The following is a 13,508-nucleotide window of genomic DNA, read 5'->3' as shown; positions in this document are numbered from 1 at the left end:
CTCTCTAACCTTAAAATGATGCCCTTTCGTCCTTGATTCCCCAACCCTGGGAAAACCCTGAATGCATTCACATTATCCATGCCTCTCATGATCTTATACAGTTTTATGAGATTCCCCCTTCACTCTCCTATGCTCTAAAGAACAAGTCCCAGCTTGTCCAACCTCTCCTTATAGCTCAATTTCCTCTGCAGTCTTTCCACTTTAATAGCATCCTTTCTATGGCAAGGTGACCAAAACTGAACACAATACTCCAAGTGTGGTCTGACCAACCTCCTGTACAACTGCAACATAACTTCCCAACTTCTACACTCAATGCCCTGACTGATGAAGGCCAGTGTGCCAAAAGGTGCCTTCTTGGAAAAGTTTGGTAGGTTCGTACTGAAGCTCATTTTGGTCTCAGTTGGGTCTCCCAACAGGCAGGGCACTCGTTATGGCAGCATTAGGATAGGTGATGGCCTTGTGGCGTTATTGCTAATCTATTCATCAAGAAACCCAGGTAATGCTCAGGAGATCTGGGTTTGAATTCCACCATGGCAGATAGTGAGATTTGTATTAAATAAGTAAGGAAATATCTGGAAAAAAAGAGTTTAATGATGACGATGAAATCATTCCCAATTTTCAGGAAATTGCCATCTGGTTTACTACTGTCCTTTAGGGAAGGAAATCAACCGTGCTTACCTGGTCTGGCCTACAGCAGACTCTCAGAAATGTGGCTGACTCTCAACAATTAGAGATGGGCAATAAGTGTTGGCCTAGTCAGTGAATGAATTAAAAATAGAACAACAAGGAGGTCCACTCTGGGCCTGAGGTAGAGGTGTTTGACCGTTGATCAGCATCAGTACGGACAGGGTCATGCCCCGATCACTTCCTCCTTAGTCAGGCACCTGGATCCCAACTGCGAATATGAAGACACTTCCTTCCTGAATCCATCAAGTCCTTGTCTCAAAGCTGCTGCCAGTTTTCCCGGAATCACCAAAGACAAAAGCTGTTTATAATATTTAAAGGTCGAACCTATCTCCTTGGATCATTTCAATCAGGGACAGGCAATTTGGAGATGGATTTACATCAGGGATCAAATTTTTGATTTTAATGTCTACCAAACCTGCCCATTTTTCATCAAAAACTCCATCCAGCATTTCAACTGAAATAATTTGAAATCTGAACAGGAGTTAACCATAAATACCTTTAAGTTGCCTTTCACCTGTTTGAGGGCTTCTTATTACAATGGGCATTGTCTTGCTACCAACTTTACACATTCTATGTTGAGCAGGGCACTAGCAGGAAGGAACTATTCCAGAAGCCAAATGAGAGAAAAGATTTTCAGAATTACGTACTGTTGAGAGTGACAAATGACAAGAAGGAACAGCCTCTCTCTGCATTTAGGTTATTTCTGGCCAGAAGTTTCACTTTATAATTAGTAACATGACTGTAGGAAAGTTTTTCCACCAGCATGTCAGCAGAGTTGATTTTATTTATATATCACAGCTGACCCACAATGATTGCTGTCACTAACCCTGTAAAAGTGAACATTGAATAAAGCACTGAGGGCCAACAGTGCTGATCATCTTCAGGAACAACAGGTAGGTGTAGCCAAAAGTTATATGGGGTCTAATTGATATAATAAAATCTTTCCAGCAAATGCAACCAGAACAACCATGTCAAATCAACTCCAACAAAACATATTACAATCTGTCAGGCACTGATACATTGCTTTCTTTACACACTGCTATGATATTTAGGAATTAAGCCTACAAGTTACAAATCCAATGCTTAACATGTTACAGCAAATTTTAATGGCACCTATATCATTTATATAAACTAATTATTGTTCAGAGCTGTTTATTAAATATTCCATAATAAATACCATTTCCTCAGCTTATCTACCACAATTAAAATGCATGTCATTTGCTTCTGGAATAAAGGTAAGCCAAAAGCATCTTTTGCAGAAGAAGTGTAAGCGTGCACATCATTTAGCCAGGTTATTTTCCTCCCCGGCAATGTAGTGACCCATAAATACATAGAGGTTCAAGCACTTTTATTTCTGTACATGCAGAGCTAGCTATTCTCAGTTGGACAAGTCCTGTGATTACTCTGAGCAACCCGACCAATGACCAAATGAATATCGTTGAGAGTGAGACATGCGGCTGAAGCTTCTCATCTTTCACTCTTAAGGAAAAATGCAAATGATCACAATAACATACTCCACAGCAGAAAGAAAAGCTAACTGGTTGCCAGGTTGACTCTGATTGGCTGAGGCATTGGCTTAGTGGGTGCTCTTTATGTAAAAAAAGAAACAAGTGGACACCTTATGCCTTTTCTGAATTACCCAGGAGCTTGGGGCTCCAATAATTCGCTGCTTTTTCCAAATCAAAATGATTCGCCAACCAATCAGCAGCACTTTCGCTGGGGTTACATAACTGTTGTGATCATTTGTAATTTGGTATTCTTATCTTTGCCTATTTAAGTGCAACTTTTCTATACTCACATTTCAACAGTTGTGAGAAATTATATGACAGCTGCTGAGACGATTGATAACATTCTAAAACAAAAGAAAATTGCCCCACACATCCATGTTATCAGATCCTTTACAAAATTCCAGATTCTAGATCCACATCTTTGCCAAAAACTAATTAGTCCTTACTTATACCACACCCGTGTACTAAGTCTTGCTGAAATCCATTCAGTAGTTTGAAATATAGTTTACAGTGCAAGATGGAAGTCTCACCTATGCAGCAATATTCAAACAAAAATTGGACGGGTCTTCACAGAATTATTATAGAATCGGAGGCTCATTTGGCCCATTGTTTCTGTAACAACTCTCTGAACATTTTGATTATTGTCAATCTCCTGCCTTTTATTTAATCCCCTGCTTATTGTTTAAACAGCAACAATGATCGAATGCTCTCTTGAATTGAGCCTGCCTCCACCATAGTTCCAGACAGTGGCATTCCTGACCAGTACTACTCGGTATCTTTACTTTTAACCAGGTGTCCATTGCTTTTATTATTTGTTCCTGTTTCTCCTACAGATCAGTTCCTGCCAGCCAAAGTTAATCAATGAACTGCCACTTGCCTTTAATTGCTTCCTTTAAACTGGAATCCACAGGAAGAATGTTCTTTTCCACAAGTTCCATTGGACCTGGTCTCTGAGCGATCTTTTCGTTCAGATCGTCTGCCAGTCTGGCTCTTTTCAACTTCATCTGAGTGGCCTGCAGTGAAGGCTCTGCCAAGGTCTCTGCAGATTTCATGCCAATATTTAATAGGAGGAAATATGCAACACCAAATATGTTGTTTTGAGAAATGTTTTGTAGTTTAAGTAATTAGAAACTTGGTTAGAATATTTTCGAACATATTTTCTTACCTTCTAATATATGCATTCTGACCAGTTCAGACCTCTCAGGTCGACTTCGTATCTTGTGTTTCAGATAGTCCTCAGTCTGAAAAAATATAAAGTTGTGTAAGTTCTGTTTAGATTTCTAGTTAGATTCTGTAATATTGGTATTGTTAGTGCTTTTACTATTAGTAATTGTCTGTAACAATAAGCAATATATATAACTCATTTTGTAACAACAGGGGGATGACACCCTCAACAGGGTCTCCCAATGAATGTCAATAATTATTTAAGAAATCATGTACTTGAAACATATCAGATTTTTAGTGGTTACACAGGGTAGATGCAGATGGGTATTACCCCTTATGGGAGGATCTAGAACAGAAGGCGTAATTTTAGGGTAAGGATTTACTCAATTAAGACAGTGATGAGGACAAAACATATCTTTCAAAGGATGGTGAACCTGTGGAATTCTTTACCGCAGAGTGCTGTGGAGGCTCAGTTGATAAGTATATTCAAGATGGAGATAGACAGATTTATAACTGGTAAGGGACATTGGACATTGACCCCTGAATCTAGAGGAATGGTATCTTCCTTTATGCTCGATCTAGAATTCATCATTTTATGAATTCCAAATAGCTATCTCCTCAGCCTCCTGCTGGGGGGAATTAAAAAAAAAACTACCCCTCCCCATCCTTACTCATAACAAAAACTCCCCAGTCCAAGCAATACCCTCATATTTTCTTTGTATCTTCTTTAGTGCACTTACATCTTTCCTGGTGTGGTGACTAGCTGTGATCTAACTAGTAGTTAATACAATTCCAACATAACTTCTCAACTCTTATATTCTATGCCATAGCTTTAAAAAAAGGCAAGTATCCTGTATGCTTCCTTGGTCATCTAAATGCATGCTGATCAACCTTCAGGGATCTGTAGACATGCACTTCAAGGTCCCTCTGTTCTTCTATACTTCAATAATCTACTATTTATTGTGTATTACCCTGCCATAACCCACAGGATCACTAACTTTATAGTCTGAACTCTATTTGTCATTGCTCTACCCAGCTGACTATTTATATCTTTCTTCATTAGTGCCAATGCTTGTATGTATTGTCTCTAAACTTCTCAACCAAATCCTCACATTTGAATCAAATCCATCCACAACAAGCAAGGAATCCAGTATAGAGCCCTGTGGAATTTCACTGGAAACAGCCTTCCAGTCAAAAGAAAATACGTTTATTGACCACTTCCCACCTCTGAACCAATTTCAGACGCAACTGGAGAGCACAAGTTAACATTTCAAGTTTAGATAGAACATAGAACATTACAGTGCAGTACAGGTCCTTTGGCCCTCAATGTTGTGCCAACCTGTGTAATCAATCTGAAGCCCATCTAACTTAAACTATTCCATAATCATCCATATATTTATTCAATGACCATGTAAACGCCCTTAAAGTTGATGAGTCTACTGCTGTTGCAGGCAGGACATTCCTACTACTCTAGTAAAAAAACTACCTCTGACATCTGTCCTATATGTACCACCCCTCAATTTAAAGCTTTGCTCCTCATGCTAGCCATCACTATCCAAGGAAAAAGGTTCTTACTGTCCCTCCTATCTAATCCTGATTATCTTACATGTCTCAATTAAGTCACCCCTCAACCTTCTCCTAACGAAAATAGTCTCTAGTCCTTCAGCCTTTCCTTGGACCTTCCTCCATACCAGGCAACATCCTAGCAAATCTCCTCTGAACCCTTTCTAAAGCTTCCACATGCTTCCTATAATGCGGTGACCAGAACTGTACACAATACTCCAAGTGCGATCGCACCAGAGTTCTGTAAAGCTGCAGCATGACCTCATGGCTCCGAAACTCAATCCCTTTACCAATAAAAGCTAACACACCGCATGCCTTCTTAACAACCTTATCAACCTGGGTGGCAACTTTCAGGGATCTGTGTGCACAGACATCGAGATTTCTCTGCTGAAGCTCTGAAGAAGTCATCTGGACTCAAAACATTAGTTTGTTCTCTTCCCAGAGATGCTGCCTGACCCACTGATTTCCAGCATTTTTTGTTTCAAGCAGTTTCCAGCATCGGCAGTAATTTTGTCCTTCAGAGCCAACTTGTCACTTTGTCTTGGACTGCATGATATTTTATTTGCATGACCAGTGTGCTATGCAGGACTTGATTAACAGCCTGCTAACATCCACGGGGGCTACATCAAATGCACTACCCTTATCAACCCTTCTTGTTGCTTCCTCAAAAATTCTATCATATTAGTCAGACATAACTTTCCTTTAACAGCCCATGTTGTCTGCGATTAATCTTCACAAGAAAGATTTATCCTGCCCTAGAATTTTTCAGATTCTCAGAATCTTTTCTATAAGCAAGGTTAGGCTGACTGAATTGCATTTACTCAGTATATCCCCTTCTTCCTTATTAAACAGTGACAGAAAGCTTGCAGCGTGCAGCAGAGGTGTGGAGATGCCAGTATTGGACTGGGGGGGGGGGGGGGGGGGGGGTGGAGAACAAAGTCAAGAAGTCTCATGACACCAATTTCTGGTCCAATAGGTTTATTCGAAATCACAAGCTTTTGGAGTGATGTTCCATCGGCAGGTGAAGTGAAGTGAAGCACACAGACACAGAATTTATAAGTGGAGAGATCATTGCAAGACAATTCCAGACAATTAAGAGCGTCAAAAGATCGTACAACAAATGGTATGAGTGGAATGTAGACACTATCTTTTGACACTCTTAAGTTACTTGGAATTTTCTTGCAATGATCACTCCCCCTGTAAATTTTATGCCATGCAGGAGAGCCAGCCCCATAGCTATGGACTTGGCTATTTGAGCTCTCCTTAAGTAGCAGACTATTGACCAAGTGTGAAATTGTACTGCTTGATGGCAGATTGCATGGCTACAAGGTAAGAAACAACCTGTGTAAACATGAAGTCATATAGCATGGAAACAGATCCTTTGGTCCAACCAGTCCATGCCAACCATAATCCCAACTAAACTAGTCCCATGCCTATGGGCATCCCTACTACTCGAGTAAAGAAACTACCTCTGACATCTGTCCTATATCTATCACTCCAAACATTTCTTATTCATGTACTTATGTAAATGTTTTTTTAAATATTGTAACTATATTTGCATCCACCACTTCAAAATAAAACCCTTATACTACTGAAATGTAATGACTGTGAGAAAACTAGAAATAAGACTGAGCTTCAGGATCAGCTGCAATATCCACATGACACACAGTCCACCATTTTAGAAATTTAGAACAAATAACAAAGTGAAGCTGGGGTTGTGTACTGAACTAAAATTTGGAAAAACAGTTTGGAACAGACTGTGTCAAATTTGTCCAAACTTTGTGACAAAGTGTAATGGTGTGTTCCTGTTTCTGCAGGATTTTAAAATGCAATCGTAAATAGGTCTTGGCAATATAGGACTTTTCTGGCATTTTTTTTCTGAACTTTATGCTGGCATTGCCTGGTCATGCTTGTTGATCATGGGAAGATTGATCGAGATTCTTACCCTTGCTCGTTCCAAACTTTTCCTTTGTTCATGGAATGCAGCTGGACTCTTCAATGCTGTGAACAGGTGACAAGGAAGAATTTAAAATCAACAGGAAATGCCTGTTAGAGGAAATGTGGTAATACTTTCACAAGTAAAGGCAGTCAGACTTCTGACAAATGGCTTGCAACAAGACACTAAAAATACAGCACTTGGAACTAATAATCTGACTCATCAATTCTACCAGAACAGTGAATGCACCAGCAATATACAGGGCATGTTACACACTGAAACATTTAACAATATTAGCAAGTTCTGCAGTTCAAACATATTTACAGTGTCAATCAAAATAACAATTTCAATCATGCTATTAAGTATAAATGGTGCTCAAATTGCAAAGTAAAAAGAATTAAAACAATTAGATAGAGCAGGCAAAAGAAATGTGTGACTGGTGAAAATCAGCCATAACGATGAGTACAGGGCCTAGGGTAGGTGGAGATGGGAGTACAGTCAGACTACAGCTGAAGGGAACCTTAGGTGGAGACAGGCCTAGGTTCAGGGGCGGGGAATCTATTTTATCCATTGCTCTGTCAGTCCCATCATTTTACACAAGAGAGAGATTAGGACCAGTATGTATAGAGTTCAAGACCGCAAGTTGCTGTGAAAATGAAGGGTAAGGATGGCATGATGTTAGAGAATAACAGTGGAATAGTGTTTTCTTGACTGGAGATCTGTGACCAGCATGTTTTAAAGGGATCAGTGCTGGGTTCCTATTTGGAGAAAGTGAGGACTGCAGATGCTGGAAATCAGTTGGGAGTTGTGTGCTGGAAAAGCACAGCAGGTCAGGCAGCATCAGAGAAGAAGGAGAATCGATGTTTCAGGCATTAACCCTATGCCCGAAATGTCTCCTGCTCCTTGGATGCTGCCTGACCTGCTGAGCTTTTCCAGCACCACACTCTTGACTGAAGTCCCTATTGTTTGTAACATAAATGGAAGTGTGTGTATGTGGCCTGATTAGTAACCTAGTGGATGGGGCGGTGGTGGTGGTGGTGGGGGGGGAAGCAGATTCAGATTGGTTAGAGCACAGACAGATTAATTCTGGTTAGAACACAGGTAGATTCTAAACAAGGCCTAACACCTAAAATGCATCATTTGACCAGAGATGTCACCTCATGTATACACTGATAAAACCTTTAGTTATCTCAGAGCAGTGACTTGGATAACATTCTGGGATTTGCATTTTAATCAACAGAAACCTGCATTTCCTTTCTAACAATTAAAGATTTAAAGGGAGGGAGGAGTCAGCCATTTTAGGGTTTGTTCAATACATTCACAGCAGTTAGATGACCTTTTAATTTTTTTACTTATAAATTCAGTGTTTGATGCCTCCTCTCTCATTAAACCTGATAACGGAGCAATGCTCTGAAAACTAGTGTTTTCAAATAAACCTGTTGGACTATAACCTGCTTTCTTATGACTTTTGACCTTGTCCAACCCAGTCCAATGGGCACAATATAGGCACCAACCCATCACCCCTTACAGTCTCTGTATTCTCTTTCAGACCTATAACTCAAAGAGAAATGCATAGTCAAGTACTTCCACTACTGTGTGGCAGTGCTTTCACCTAGCTTGGTGACAAGTGGTAGAATTTTCTGCCTAACTAAATTGTTCCAACTCCCTATCTCACAACTGTCTGTTAGGGAGTTAAGACGCTTCATAAAATCTTTTCTTTGACCATCTGCTCTAATATCAACTTGTGCGATACTGTCTGATTTTACTTTTTAGGGCTTCCATAGAACAGTATGGCACATTTTACTTAATGAAAAATGCTCACTTGTTATTTTTGCAAGTTTGCATATTTAGAGTTTCCTTACAAGTTCATGAAGCATCACTGGCTATCCCAACATTCATCCCCAATTGTCCCAACTGATACACATGCTGGGCCATTTCACACTGTAGTTATGAGAGAGCCTCATTGGTGTAGTTCTGGAGTTACATGAAGGCCAGACCAGGTCTCTAAAAGGACATTGGTGAACTGGATGTGTTTGATGACAGTGGTTTCACAGTCACCATTAGGCGAGGTTTTATTGAATTCAAATGTCACCATCTGTCATGGTAAAATTCAGACTCATACCCACAGCACATTAGTCTCTGGTCTGGATTACTGGTCCAGTGATATTACTACTACTCCATCACCACCAACTAAATTCAGCTTGGAAAAGTAGGATAATGTTAATTTTTTTTTCTCTGTAACACTGTGATAGATGGCCAAACAACACAGTCAGTGACTTTTTAGTTTATTCAAACACATTTCAGTAACAAACTGGTTTTGATAGAAGTCCTGTTGTCAGTGACAGTTTGTCTCTTCTCCCTTCATCGCTGTTTCTTCTATTCTGTTAGAATAGCCTTGTTATTTAATCCCACTCCTGCCCTTCACCCAAATATAAACCTTCACTTTTATCCTTAATGTAGTTCTGCTTTTCACTTCCTCAAAACCAATCACATTTCTAACTTTTCCTAGTTCTAATGACAGGTACCAAAATCTGAAGGACTAATGCAATTTATCTCTCCACTGTTTCTGCTACACCGCTGAATGCTTTCAGGATTTTAATTTTTCAATTTATATCTGATCTCCTCTCATGTTTGCTTCTGTTCTCCCTACACCTCCCCCCCACTCCCCAATCTTCTGCTGAGCATGAACAGAAATATTAAATCAGTCCGGAAGCAATAAACACCGTGGTGGGTGGCACGGTGGTTAGCACTGCTGCCTCACAGCGCCAGAGACCCGTGTTCAATTCCCGCCTCAGACGACTGACTGTGTGGAGTTTGCACGTTCTCCCCGTGTCTGCGTGGGTTTCCTCCGGGTGCTCCGGTTTCCTCCCACAGTCCAAAGATGTGCGGGTCAGGTGAACTGGCCATGCTAAATTGCCCATAGTGTTAGGTAAGGGGTAAATGTAGGGGTATGGGTGGGTTGCGCTTCGGCGGGTCGGTGTGGACTTGTTTGGCCGAAGGGCCTGTTTCCACACTGTAAGTAAACTAATCTAAACTAAACTGCTCATAACTCAGTAATTCCAGTAACTGAATTCCAAACTAAGAAGAGACTGCTGAACAAAGTTCTTACAAGACATGAGCAGGTATATCAGCTAAAACTGTAAAACAAAACTGCTATGCTAGTGATTTAATACTCATTCAGAATGTCACTGAGGCACACACAGTAGGAAATTCCAGACTCACCCTATTCTGTCATTGATCTTAGGGAAGGTCAAAGTTGATGTCAATGTCCTGGGAAAGTAACTGGAGTTCCTAGCTTTAATCTCAATGTAACTAAGACAAATTACTTTGTCATTAACACATTGCTCTATGTCAGAGTTTGCTATGTGCAGACTGGTCACCATGTTTCCTACATTTGGTTAGCTCAGTTGGCTGGACAGCTGGTTTTTCAATGCAGAATAATGCCAACAGTGTGGGTTCAATTCCCACAAAGGCTGAGGTGACCATGAAGGACTCTTTCACAAACTCTCCCCCTTACCTGAGGGACGATGACTCTCCATGTAAACCACCACCAGTGATCGCTCTCCAATAAGAGAGCAGCTCTGTGTTCTTGTAGGATTATGGTGATTTTTACTTTCATATTTAATACTTCAAAAACATTTAGGATGCCCAGAGATTGTAGAAGGTGCTATATAAATGTAATCTTTCTTTTATTTCAATGGACTCAGCTGGACAGCACATGCAGTCACTGATGATCAGGCTTGAACATGATGTCCCCAGTCAAAAAGCTGACTGACAAAAATGAATAAACCTGCAGAATATTTACTACTGGTATGAAACTTTGTGCCATGAGTTCCAGCTTCCAGAATACTATTGCTGCAAGTGTACAGGTGTACAAATGTATACATGGAAAATGACTATATGGACAAGATACCAAAGGACTGACAGCAGCTGTAAATGCATACCTCAGTAAGCATCATGGGATCAATTTAATGCCCAAGGGCATGAAAATACCAGAGATCAAAAGAAAGGAAAGGTTAATTTGTAAGCAACATTTTTTCTTTTATTAAAATTTTCCTAAATTTTGTTCCTACCCACTTTACATTACACCTGGCTACATTCTCTCATTTCTCAAGTGACAAGGTTCCTGCTCTGAACCACTAGCCCCACTGCTTGACACAGGCAGATGGATAATCAAGAAAAGCCTTTGGATTGTTTTCTCCCTCTCTTTAGTCGGGTTCACTCACACCGTTACACAATACTCAAATTCCATCACACGACAACAGCATCTATGAATTGCCTTTAACATAATGAAACATTGCAAGATGCTTCACAAAGCAGCATTGTAAAAAGATAGAACTGACTAAAAGCTTGGCTGAAAAGGTATGGTTTTTAAGAAGTGCCTTGAGGAGAAAGGAGAGGAGGGTGGTTTTGGCAGTGCCTTGACAGTCGAAGGCATGGCTATTAGTGGTGCAGAAATTACAAATGGAGGTGCTCAAGGGGGCAGAATTGGAGGAACACAAGTATTGCTGAAATAGAACTAGATTTTATTGCCACATGTACTCAAGTATAGGAATACAGGAGAATAGCAAAAAGTGTACAATGTCACGATTCTTTGGCACCATTTTGGTTACACAGAACTGTACAGCACAGTACAGACCCATCAGCCCACGATGTTATGCCAAGCATTTATCTTAACCTAAGATCCAACCTAACCTACTCATCCCTCAATTTATTGCCATCCATGTGCTTATCCAGCAGTCACTTCAATGCCCCTAATGTCTCTGACTCTATTACCACTGTTGGCAGGCGAAAGTGAAGGCTGCAGATGCTGGAGATCAGAGTCAAGATTAGAGTGGCGCTGGAAAAGCACAGCAGGTCAGGCAGCATCCGAGGATCAGGAAAACCAATGTTTCGGAAAAAAGCCCTCATTCCCAATGAAGGGCTTTTGCCCGAAACATTGATTTTCCTGCTCTTTGGATGCTGCTGACCTGCTGTGCTTTTCCAGCACCACTCTAATCTTACCACTGCTGTTAATGCATTCCATGCATCTACTACGCTCTGCTTAAAGAACCTACCTCCGACATCTCCCCTGTACCTTCCCCAATCACCTTAAAATTATGACCTCTCATGACAGCCATTTCTGCCCTGGGGAACAGTCTCTGGCTGTCTACTCTATCTATGCCTCTCATTACCCCTTGTACACCTCTATCAAGTTACCTCTCTTCCTGCTCTCCAGTGTGAAAAGCCCAAGCTCACTCAACCTCTCTCAACAAGACAAGCCCTCTATTCCAAGCAGCATCCTGGCAAATCTCTTCTGCACTCTCTTTAAAGCATCTATATTCTTCCAATGATGAGGCATCCAGAACTGTTTGCAATATTCCAAGTATAGCTTTGGATGTAGGTTTGCTTGCTGAGCTTGAAAGTTCATTTCCAGACATTTCATCACCCTACTAGGTAACATCTTCAGTGGGCTTCAGGCAAAGCACTGCTGAAAATTCCTGCTATTTATAATAGATTATATTATTTATAATCATAAATAGAAAGCAGGAATTTTCAGCAGTGCTTCGCCTGAGGCCCACTAAAGATGTTACCTAGTAGGGTGACGAAACGCCCGGAAATGAACCTTCAAGCTCACAAGCAAACCTACATCCAAAACCTCAACCTGAGCTACAAATCTTCTCAAAACTTCCAAGTCAAGTCTAATCAGGATTTTGTAGAGCTCCTGCATAGACTCACAGCTCTTAAACTCAGTTCCCCGGTAAATAAAAGCCAAAACACCATATGCCTTAACAACCCGATCAACTTGGGTGGCAACTTTGAGGGATCTATGCACTTGGACCCCAAGATCCCGCTGTTCCTCCTTACTGCCAAAATTCCTGTTTTTAACCCTGTATTCAGCATTCAAATTCAACCTTCCAAAACGAATCACTTCACACTCATCCAGGTTGACCTCTATCTGCCACTTCTCAGCCCAGCTCTGTATCCTGTCAATGTCTTGTAGCCTGCAACAGCCCTCGACACTATTTACAATCCCACTGACCTTTATGTCATTGACAAACTTACTCAACCACCCTTCTGCTTCTTCATCCAAGTCATCTATAAAAAACTACAAAGAGCAGAGGTCCAAGAACAAATCCCTACAGGACACCACTGGTCACTGACCTCCAAAGTGGAATATCTTTCATCCACTACCACTCACTGCCTTCTTTCTACCAAGTAATTCTGTACCCAGACAGCCAAATTTTCCTGTATCTCATATCTCCTAACTTTCTGAATGAGTCTACTGTGGGGAACCTTATGAAATACCTTCCTGAAATCCATATACACCACATCCATTGCTTGACTTTCATTAACTTGTCTCATCACATCCTCAAAGAACCCAATAAGACTTTTGAGACACGACCTGCCCCTCTCAAAGCCATGCTGACCATCTTTAATCAAACAGTGTTTTTCCAAATAGTCATAAATGCTATCTCTCAGAATCCTTTCCAGTACCTTGCTTACCACAGATGTTAAGGCTGACTGGTCTGTAATTCCCAGGGATTTCCCGATTCCCATTCTTGAATAGAGGAACAACTTTCGCCTCCCTCCAATCATCCAGTACGTCTCCCATGGAGTGTGAGGATACAAAGATTGTTGCTAGAAGCCCAGCAATCTCATTCCTTGCT

The 13,508-nt window shown here is 40.8% G+C and overlaps 1 protein-coding gene across 5 annotated transcripts in view; it reads right to left on the bottom strand.

The window, feature by feature from the left end:
• Positions 1–13,508, bottom strand: part of mrtfba (myocardin related transcription factor Ba) — a 240,664-nt gene that overhangs the window by 45,371 nt on the left and 181,785 nt on the right. For all 5 annotated transcript variants that reach the window (XM_060840446.1, XM_060840449.1, XM_060840447.1 and 2 more), the window contains 3 exons: positions 6,868–6,923; positions 3,361–3,436; positions 3,073–3,234 (listed from right to left, as the gene is read on the bottom strand). In XM_060840446.1, coding sequence (XP_060696429.1) covers positions 3,073–3,234; positions 3,361–3,436; positions 6,868–6,923 — 294 coding nt within the window. The remainder of the gene's footprint in view (positions 1–3,072; positions 3,235–3,360; positions 3,437–6,867; positions 6,924–13,508) is intronic.

The sequence above is a fragment of the Hemiscyllium ocellatum genome, chromosome 20 (genome assembly GCF_020745735.1).
Source record: "Hemiscyllium ocellatum isolate sHemOce1 chromosome 20, sHemOce1.pat.X.cur, whole genome shotgun sequence".
NCBI classification, from domain to species: Eukaryota; Metazoa; Chordata; class Chondrichthyes; order Orectolobiformes; family Hemiscylliidae; genus Hemiscyllium; species Hemiscyllium ocellatum.
The sequence above is the reverse complement of the archived record's forward strand: the minus strand, read 5'-3'. Positions and strand labels throughout refer to the sequence as shown.